This window comes from Gavialis gangeticus, unplaced genomic scaffold (assembly GCF_001723915.1).
Source record: "Gavialis gangeticus isolate Ggan-Ray unplaced genomic scaffold, GavGan_comp1, whole genome shotgun sequence".
NCBI classification, from domain to species: Eukaryota; Metazoa; Chordata; order Crocodylia; family Gavialidae; genus Gavialis; species Gavialis gangeticus.
Window position 1 is genome coordinate 3,965,851 of NW_017728960.1, and position 10,848 is coordinate 3,976,698.

Below are 10,848 nucleotides of genomic sequence, written 5' to 3' on the forward strand. Positions count from 1 at the left end.
GGGGCCGGCGCAGCCCTGTGAGTAGCTGGAGATAGGCCAGCAATGACCTCAGACACGAACCAGTCACTTGTCGCTTGTGAACAGCAGGAGGCACAAATGAGCACAGATCTAAGGCGGTTGCAAGGCCAGTGCCAGGCTCAGGTGCATTACTTACATCCACCGAGTCTGTGGCTTGTGGAAGAACATCAGCACTAGGCTCCGGCTGGGAGCAAAGCCTTTCCAACTCCAGCGTCTGGGGGCTTGTGGCCCACCCCCTGCTCTGGGTGCAGGTCAGGGATGCATTTCCTGCTTGCTGCAAGTGAAAGTATTGCAGGCAGAAATTCCTCTCCAGCAGTGCTAAGCCCCAGAGACTGAGCTGAGAGCTCCCTGCTGGAGAGATGCTGCTGGCATTTCCTTCAGTGTGAAGCCTGTGGTGTGCAAAGGCATTCTCTAATCTGAAATGCCAAGGCCCAAAACATAGCTGGAGCTGATGATGCACTAGTTACGCTCTGGCATCACCACTATTTTTTTCCTGTTTAGATGCAAGGGGAGCCTCACCATCTGGCTGCACAGACTACAACAGCCAGATCCTTAGGCCTGGGAAAGTGGGTAGGTTCTACTCGCAGAGGCCAGCTCCCTGCCAGAATAGCTTAAGTGACATTTTGAGACCAGCCCTTTCCAACCTTTTAAATTACTTTAATAACACACGAGCCCATGTTTTTGGATTTGGTGTGTGTTCTGCATGGCAAGATAAAGAGCTTTTATCTTGTTCCGTTTTCGTTTCAACTCTGGAATTCGTAGTCAGACAAAGGGATACTGCATTTGAACTGGAATATTATTCTGCTTGCAATGTGCCTTGGGTAGGTTTGACTGAACTTCATAGCCATCTCTGGTCTTTGAAATGGAGCTGGATTGGCAGGAGATCAATCCAGGTACTGTTCAATTAACTTTTTAATACTACAGCCCTCGAGGTGTGGTCTGTAGTGAGAAGGGAAGGCAATTAAAGTGGGTCAGAAGCATTTAAATGGTGGTTCAGCAAGTCAGCATAGACAGCTGTGCTCCACTATCCATTTGCTTCTAAAAAACCATCATCAAAAAAACATTCTGTCCTGTGCAAGACACAAATGGACAGCAAATGTATTTTTGGAAACCACTCCGTTTCTCTGGGAAACACAGGAATTCCTGAATGTAAGGGAGGTCTGGAACAAGAGTAGAGCAGCTGAAGCACCTCAACAAATGCAAAACAGCCTTCTGAACAGAAGGCCCTAATCCAGGGGACAATCTGCAGACACCTTGCCTCAGTGCCGACAGCTGGAGCAGTGTGAGAGAAAGGACTCTGCAAGCTTGAAGGAGCCACAGGGAGGTCATGGAATCAAAAAAGTAGGGCCGGAAGGAACCTCAGGAGTTCATCTAGTCCAACCCCTGCTTGAGAAAGAATTGTCCTCAAATATCCCCAAGCACCTGGTTTCTACATCCCAGTGGTGTTACATGTTCCAGCCTCACAGTGTTCCAAATCTTCAGGAAGGAGCCAAGAGACCTGTGAGAGGGGAGTAATGCATGGCCAGGCCAACAGTTGCAAGGAAGTCATACTGCCACTTGCACTTCTGAAGTCATTTGCTTTATGGCCCCTTCCTCTTATAGGAGTCACAGTCCTTCACAATGACAATGCACTACCTGGCACACCCTCCAAGCTACTGTTTGTGGTCGCAAGTATGCTGCATGTGGTGCCAGTCAGTGTGTGCACTTTCTGCAGTCGACAGAAAATACCTGCTTTGGATTTAGCAGAAACTGGGGTCCTGTTCTCAGGGTGTGGAATATCCCTTCATTTTGAGCATGGGCATCGCATGCCCATGAACGTGGTTTAATGACGAACTAACCTGCCTGCACAACCAATCAAAGTTAAACAACTCTGTGCTCCCTAGCTTCCTAACAGTGAATGCCATAGCCGGATGCTGCTGATCTGCCTGGGCTTCTGCATCTTCACAGCAACTCCTACCAAGGCGGACCGAACACGCAAACCACCAGCATGCTCCCCACCACAATCTGTTTGGCTGCAGAAAAACAGCAGCAGCAAACGCAGTGCGCCCAGAATGCCAAAAATGATCAGGCAATGAATGGAATGGGATATTCCCAAGGAGATGGAGCAACAATTCTATTTTAACAAGGGTTGAAAGCTTCTGTGAACACATGACAGGAACTGTTGATACAAAAGAGGCAAGACAGTGAAATCAAAGACATCAAAGAAAACCCCACAAGTCATCAATAGGAAAAGTTTTTCCATTTAATACTAGACTCTCTCAGGATTGAGATGCAGGCTTTTTATGCAATTACATCCAATGTTAAAATTGGTAATACATAATTTACAAAGATTAACATCAAAACAATGATCTATTTAGATATGCTTTGTAAAAAGGAAATATATTAGCAGCATTTATTTTCAGCAATCACACAGCCTACACCCATGCAGACTAAGAGTTCGTATCTATTTGCAATAATGTAGTGCTTCCTGGTCTTAAAACAGCGATCCTGGTGACACACTGGTCTTTTCATTATTATAAAATAACCGAAAAATAAAAAAAGTCATTAATTTCTACACCAGTAAGAAAAACAATTCTTTGCACTTACCTAACATTTGATTGTCTAAAAAACATTTTGTTTAGTCTTTCAACAAAAGAAAGATAAAATGACAGAGCTAGTGTCTCGCTTCTGTACGCACTTTATTTTTTAAAAAGTTTTTAGTGTTTAACACCATTTGAGACAATGATTTCTGTTTTAAACTAAATGAAACAACTCAAGATTTTGGACATGCGATATTCCTACTACACGCATGAGTATTTTATACTCAGGGTTCCTGGTACTGTACAGTGCTTCTCTACAGTAAGAAAATATTCCAAACTATTTTCTTATTTCTTTTTTTTTTTTAATAAAATATTTTTTCTCAAAGGGTTTTTTCCTTTCTTTTTTTTTTCTTTTTAAATCAACACATAAAAGTTAATGGAATGAGTCATGTTCCACTAAGAGTAAAATAATAATTATAATAATAACAAGAATGTACATTAGGACAAGCTTGGTCCATTAAAAAGGAACATGTAACTACCGTATTGCTTTACATCCACGCAGCAGATATATACAACTTGGCACATTAAAAACTGTTTTCTTATAAGAACATCTAAAACAGGACTGTATATGCATATGTATGTCTGAAAGACAAAAAAAGCAAAGCCATTTTAAAGGGGCAGTGTAAGCCTACTGCACCCTCTCTTTGCCACTAACTGGGATTGACCCAGAGACAGATAGATGATAGCTTCACGGCACTGGATATTGGGGAAGGTTACATGTTGTAATACAGTGGATCCTGGCCCAGCACTAGTTTATGGTAAACTATGGCAATCACAATTCATGCAGTGAAAAGTCAGGGCCTTGGCTGTAGCTTTTGGGTACAACACTTTAATGAGGGCAGAGAGAGGGAGGGGTGAAATACACTGTCTCTTTAAGAGACGGACGTTTCAGCTGTACAGGTAGAACACAAGAATAGTGTTATCAGTGGATATATTCTACAGGTCACAACAAAGACGCGCTCTGAATACTGCTTGACGGTTCATGTAGTGAGGGTTTCTTTTTTTTCTTTTTTGTTTCTTTTTTTCTTTTAACAGGTTTTAAATTTGCACAACACACTGGACACACAAGAACCACAGCTTATCAAAAAAACCAACAGCAATGGTGTCGTCAGGATTCAACCTGCTTTATAAAACTTCTCTGCAGAAAAAAAGTGAAAAAAATCCCCCCTCCCCCCACCCCCTTTCAGGATGTGGAACAAGTGCCTTGAACAGCCAACTGTCGCTCTACTCCTACATGACCAAGGAGGTTTCCTCTCTACAGACCAAAAGGAGCATCCACGCACCGGCCGTTCCATGGTAAGCATTTTGCACATTCTGGTACACTGCTTTCCCCTCTGAACTTGTGCAAATTGGAGGCCACACCTTTAGGGTAGCCTTTATTTTAAGCCACTGGGCTTTCACCCTCACTATAGACTTCACATACTGGTGGTGTCAACAGTATCTTGTACAATCACAGGTGAGCTGGCGAGGACGGGAAATAGTCTCATCAGTCAGTCCGTCCTCATCCTTCTATAGGACCCCCCCCGCTTTTTTTTTTCCCTCTGAGTGGGGACACTGAGCAAAAATAAATTAAATTTGACCACCCTGGACAAATAACCACGAGGTTTTCTCAGTACCTAACATCAATACAAGGCACGCCCAACAACACACACACCATACGAGCACTGCAGAGCAGGGCAGGGCCACTCCCTGCCCAGACACCTAAGTGCTAACTGTTTGTATATTTGTCAGTTTTCTTCTGCCCTTTTTTCCTTGGCCAGTGCACAGGAAGTGGGGGGGCTTTCCCAGTCAGTCTCTAGCAGACCTGGTAGTGGACTCCAGACCACAGGCTCTTGCTGGGGCATCACTTCCTGAAGCTGCTCTCTGGGATGCTGAGAGTACGCCGCCTCAGTTTTCTTCCTGATCCTTCCTCCAGCAAGTAAGTGACATCAATAGCTGCAATAGATGACAGAGTTCTTAGTAAAGAGCTGACATTACTCTGCCTGAGGCTTGTGCATTAACCCCCCTGTTACATGACAGAGATATGTGATCTGCTCGCTTTGAAGACAGGAGCTTCGATTCTGGCTGTTAACCCAAATTCTCTCTGGGGAGGTCTATGCAGCAAAATGGACACGTTACCGTAGCCCAGACAGATGCATGCATGCTTGTTTAAACCTAGCTAGCTACCACAGGCAACAGAGGCTGTCAGGATGCCATGATGCAGGCTTCAGCAACAGAGTACGTGCTCTCTAGAGACTCTGGCCACTTTGGAATGAAGGCATGCATCTTCATTCTAGTGTAACGTGGTAGCTGGATTAAAGCAAGCCTGGGTACTCCTATCCAAGCAAGAGTTCACTGTCCTTTGAGGCTAAAGAGAAATCAAGTCAGGACCTGATTCAGACTGCTGAAACAAATGACTCTTCAAATCCACTTCAAATTCATTGAGCTCTAGATAAAACCCTTAATCTTCCCGCATCTGCCCCTCTATTATCTCAGCTATAAAACAGGAATGATAATAATTACCTACCTATTTCGGGGAAAGAAAGGAGAGTTAAGTAATGACAAAGCACTCTGAGGATACCTACAAGTCCTGTACCCACTGCATCACTTAAGTCAGAAATTTAGTAAAGTTTGTAAATCTCCTGCAAGTGCTTCAAAAGGCAATCTTTTTTTGTGCAGAGACCACTGGACAAACATTACATCCAAGCCCAAAATATCTGCATTACTAACATGTTCTGCATGACCCTTAAAAACAAACTTAGAGGGAGAAATGGCTGATCTCTCACCATTTTTCCCTGGGATTTTTTCTAAGAGGTTTAGCAGGATCTGATTAAGTCTCTCTCTCTGAATATGCCGCCTTTCCTCAGGAGTGCACAGCTGCCTTGTGACGGAGCTACTGTCTTCCACTTTTTTATCACTCTCACAGCCCTCACTAGACATTGCCTCCTTCTCTGGCTCCTCAAGGGTAGGCATCTCACTGGAAGTTTGTTCTTGGTTCAGTAGCACATCCTCAATGAGTGGAAGAGGATCCTCATCTTGGTTCAGGTCTTTGATCTGTGATTTTGAGCGGTCTGTCTTCCAAGATGACCTAGAAGGGAGGGAAGAATGTAAATGTCTTTTGTTTTCAGGCAGTTGACTGAAAGATAAATTCTTCATAGTTGCACTCCCAAGTAGCAAAGGGCTTTCAAATTCTCTGTTGTTTGCAGCCAATCACAGTGGTTTCTATTGGTATGGGGAGTTCTGAGGCCAGACCCACTACTTACCTAAGAGAAAAAATGATACATGCCTAGTATCATCTGACCTTGCAAGGCTGCAAGTGTTACCTACTTCCTGAGGCTGCTTCTGCAACAAGCTTTTGAGAATTAAAACAGATTTCTCAGGCCGCAGAACTCTCTGTTGTTCCAAATTGCTTGAGCTCTGCCTCCACTGAGGACTTATAGCTATAGCTTTCACAAGGCCTGATGGGTGTTTTTAAAGCTCATAATGATACAGAGACCATCAGCCCTCTATGCCTGGGAGCTGTGACTACCCAACTCTCTGGGTAGGCATCTCAGCCTCAGGCAGAATAGCTCAGGAGGCTACTGTGTTTTTGCTGAACTGGACCCTAGGCTTTCCCCACGACACGATTCAAGTCATCTCTGCTTACTTTTAAGCTGAACCAACAGACCAGACCACCCTCTCAATGTTTTCTGAGACTCATACCTAGCTCCATTTTTTTTGCTATTCCCTCACATTCCCTACCATTTGTTTTATCAGTTCGTGTGAGTATGAGGGTATTTCCAATTATTTAGATTTACTGAATCTACAGCATCTCGGGGACATAGGCATGGAATGGGCAAGGGTGTTTCATAAACAAAAAGCATTATCCAACCTCTTGTCCATGAACATCCCAGCAGATAGGACTCACCTGCCTCCATTTCTCTTGTAGTTGTCTGGAACATAATGAGGCTACAACAACAACAAAGGTCTCAGTTAAAGCAAACACGAAGTACTCAGCACTCAACAGCGTATATATAAAGTACCACTTGAAGTGCAGTGTGAAAGAAGAGCTAGCTTATCTCAGACAATGGAGGTAATGGTGCCCAAGTAGAAGGGGTTGTGACCTACCACTTGAATGATAGAGCACATGCCCCAGTCACTCCATGGTACCAGTTCCTGCTACTACATGTCTCAACACTGAAGTCATCTAGGTCTCTAGGTAAATTTCAAGCCTGTAGAACACACTGCTACAAAACGATTATGTCCTTTCTCCTACTAAGAAGCTGGAAAGTCATTAGAACAGGCACTTACTGAGAAGTCTCTCTTGGGCGTGAGTTTCTTGGGAAAGTGGTCAAAGGCATAGGGCTTGGTGCATACAGGATAGCGATTTCGGTGGATCTTATAGAAGAGGTGCGCCGATTTATCAAGGCGATAGTCACAGATATACACATCCTGCTCCTTGACTCCCTTTGGCCGCCCTGAAGTTATGGTGGGGAAAAAAGCATGTTGGAAAAAAATGCTTATCTGATCCTAGAGAAAGCCCACAGTATTCCAGAGCAAAGAGAAACCAGGCACTATGGAAAAGAGATGGAACTAGAACCACTTTAGTTCTACAGTCTCAGCTACTCCTGTTCTCTTTCACTGAGATTAATACACAAGTGAATCTCTAATTCAATGCAAGAAGAAAGCTTGCATACTCCAGGGTGGGGAGTGTCAAACTTCCACCCATGAGGCTCCCCAGGGATCCAGAAATTTGGCAACGGGAGAATGGTAGCAACAGTTGCAGCCCCCCCGCTGCCAAATTTCTGAACCTGTGGGGAGCACCACGGGCTGCATAACACAGCCCTGTGCGGTATATAGGGTGCACAGGTTCTACTGGAGGCAGCACAGGGCCTGATTCTAGTGTGCTGAGATGGGCAGAGCTGGTGTGGCCCCAATGGGCGAGCAAGGGGCCCAATCCAAGTTCGTAGAGACAGGGGAGACAGTACAGGAACTGATCCTGGAAACCAGGACCCAATCTGGCCTGCAGAGCCAAAAAGTAGAGTATTACTGCTTTCATCCAACACACACGTATGCATACATAAAAGTTATGGACAAACTAATGAGAAAGGGAGAAAAAAAATTGTGGAGATGGTGTGGGAGACAGCTGGCGTGAAGTGCAATAAGGAGAACAAGAGTTTTTTGCTACATATGGAGAATGCCATGTCCCACTGCGTTTTATTTTATTTCTCAGCCTGTAAAGCCTACTTACCTTTACAGTAGGTATAGAGGTCCAGGACACAGCAGGTCCCCACCACAGCCTCCAAGGGGATAATCTCATACAGTGGCACACGAAACAGCTCATTGTGATAGAACTTTCGGGAAGGAGAGTGGTGCGTTTCATGTGGACGGAAGTAATGATGACCAAAAGCAAACCGCTCCTCTCTGTTGGCAGGTAAGAGGAAAAAATGACAGACGAGTCTCATGACAGTGATTCAGACTGCTTTTAAAGCCCTGTATTCATTACACAAACAAGCCTTTTTTCTAGTTCACCCTTTTTACTAAATGCAAATAATACTTATAGTCTAACTACTTTAAAAAAAACCCAACCTTTTACCTTGCACTGTCTATAATAAACTTCTACAAGCTATTCTGTTTTTAGCAGATAAAAGGAATCCTTAGAACACAGAAAATGACTTGAACTTACTTCTCATTTTTCCAGAGTTTTTCAATGCGGAAGATATCAAGTTTCTCCCTGTTGATGTGGGATAGCAGCCGGTAGGACTGCCGGACAGGGTGCCCATCTGGAGTTCTTCGGCTGTCTCTCATCAGATATACACAATCACCTGGCAAAAGGCACAATACATGCAACCTGTAAGGAACTAATTATAAGACACGATGGACCAAAAATACAGAGGAAGCTGGCTTTGTTAAAGCTAACATGACAGCTGCCAAACATTTAATTTTAAAAGACTAAAACATAAGTGATGCAGAGCCAGAAAGTCAGCAGTTGGTTGCCTTCATCAAGATTCTGAGAACTAAACATAACTTGAATTATATGTCTCAAGTCACAAGTGAAGGCACATTATAAAAAAAGATCCATTATTGCCAAGTAGTAATTGGAATAAGGTTTTGGCTAGTAAAACACGCTATTCAAATTATAAGAGACTGTGATATTTTAAATGAATAACTAACTCTTTCCCTATTCCTTAAGAGGGAAATATCTGTTCTCTAGACAACAGGTCACTGCTGGAAAAGTAAACAGTTGACCAAAAAACCACTAGTCCAAATGCAACAACCTTGCTGGTGAGTCCACAGCACTTCCACAGTTTGCTTTAGCCAGGTAAGCAATCTTCTGAGCCACCTGCCCAGACCCTTAAATCCTACTCCAGACCTGCTCTGTTGTGATCCTATTCCACCCGGGCAGGTGCATCTATGTTGCGTTCATCCCTGAAGCAAGCTCCGGAAGAACTATGACTACTGGCTGCTTTGAGTAGGAGGGGACCCAACAACTGAGTGGCAAGGACATGTGCCCAGGAAGTAGAAGATCTAGGTTCTTGACCCCCCCCCACCCAGAAGGTGCATTAACCTACAGCAAAGTGCTCTAACCACCGTGCCATGGGCTATGCATCCTCTGTGCCAGGAAAGCAAGGGAATGTGGCTTAGTGGGCACTGCCTTGTGTTCTAGTCCCTGCTCCTGCCTGGTGGACAGTAGTGGAATACCTGTTCCTCTCACAGGGGACAGGAACAGGGATCAGAACCCAATGCAGTCCCCATCTTACTGAGCCACACTCCTTTAGAACTCTGTACAACTTTCAGCCAGTCACTTTATCACTCAGCTCCTACCTGTAAAATGGGCGTAACAAGACTAGCTTTCTCCCTTGCTGTGAATGACAGGTCTATTTCGATGGTAAGCTCTTTTGCTGAAAAACCACCACCTTTTATTATCATGTATTGGCACAATGCCCTCAGGAATTAGGCTCTTATCTTAGCTGGAGGCCTCTTACTACTTCTGTTATATATGTAGTAATTGCTGGTGGTCCCATGCCATATTTTCTCCCTTGCATAAGCTTTCATCAGTAATACTCACAAAGTACTTGGAGACAGTCAGAAGGAAATTCCAAAGAAATTCAAAGTACCATTCCAAATGCTACAGGAAGTATTGTGCAATATTTTAAAACGATTTCCATCTGTGTTTTAATGCATTCACAATGAATGAAAACCTCTGAAGGCCCCATGATTGACTCCTTCACCTGAAGCCATTAAGTGCTATGATGCAAAGTCTTGGAAAGCTAACCTCCTTTTAATTGCAGAGAGAAACTGGCTTTTTAAAACCAAGAAATCAGTAATAATCCATTTGAATTCTCCTCACAGACTGAGAAGACTAAGGGCATCTTAAACTAATGCCTTCTTTCCTTCAGTTCAGGGCAAGTTCTGTCTCTACCTTGGTTACTTCCAAGGCTTCACACAACAGGTGCCAACAGACTCGGGTGCTCTTGGCTGAGAAGCCAAGTTCAGCCAAGCCCTCCAAGTCTCATGATCCCTGGGTTTCCTTAGTGAAATCTGGATTCAAATGACAACTGTAAAACAAACACCGTTGGCTGAATATGTACACATTAATAGGAGACTCGTAAAAGCTTTTCCACCACATATACAGTCTCTGTTTCAGAGTTTTATGTTGCTGTCTGTCACTCTAATAACTAAGTGCAACATACTGCAGTACTGTAACAGACTGATGGTAAAAAAAAAAAGCGTTCCTCTGCCCCTGTGGCCTATAACATCTGCCCTGCTCTGCTAGGCTGAAGAAACACTTATACAGCAAAATGGAGTTGTTGCATTATTGTGACCAGCAGTTCCTATGCTAGCTCTGATCCAGCTTGAACAAGTACGAACAGGAGTAAGGACATGGTGTCAGGGATTTGCATGCAGGCTAGCAAACAGAGCGCAAGTACCCCCAGGACCTGTGCATGTCCTCTAGTGACCTGCCTATGCTGCTGCATCTTCACCACTATAGTTCTCCACGCCAGATTAAAAGTAAGCCTGGGTGATATGTACCTTTGCTATAAATCAAACCTTAATTTTGCTGCATAGACATCCCTTGGATCAGGCACTATTTTTCAAGAACACTCCTCTTTCCTATTAAAGGGCCTGCAACACACTCTTTCCATATGAAGAAAGACTAAGAGCTGCCCAGTTTATTTTCTCTTCTACTCTGAAAGAGGAAAGAAGGGCTGGGTGCATCTGAAAGAATCTGAAAAGCAGGGAGGGGGAATTGCAGCTGTTCCTGCTGGTGTATTAGAGAGAACACTGCCAG

General features: G+C 44.0%; 1 protein-coding gene across 4 annotated transcripts in view; it reads right to left on the bottom strand.

The window, feature by feature from the left end:
- Positions 1 to 2,235: 2,235 nt before the first annotated feature.
- ASH1L (ASH1 like histone lysine methyltransferase) overlaps positions 2,236 to 10,848 on the bottom strand; it is a 108,520-nt gene continuing 99,907 nt past the window's right edge. For 3 of the 4 annotated variants that reach the window (XM_019528093.1, XM_019528098.1, XM_019528084.1), the window contains 6 exons: positions 8,242 to 8,380; positions 7,807 to 7,979; positions 6,867 to 7,033; positions 6,484 to 6,524; positions 5,363 to 5,664; positions 2,236 to 4,532 (listed from right to left, as the gene is read on the bottom strand). In XM_019528093.1, coding sequence (XP_019383638.1) covers positions 4,441 to 4,532; positions 5,363 to 5,664; positions 6,484 to 6,524; positions 6,867 to 7,033; positions 7,807 to 7,979; positions 8,242 to 8,380 — 914 coding nt within the window. In that variant the 3' untranslated portion in view covers positions 2,236 to 4,440. Of the gene's footprint in view, positions 4,533 to 5,362; positions 5,665 to 6,483; positions 6,525 to 6,866; positions 7,034 to 7,806; positions 7,980 to 8,241; positions 8,381 to 10,848 lie in introns of those variants that run through there. The other variant, XM_019528107.1, reaches the window with a different exon arrangement.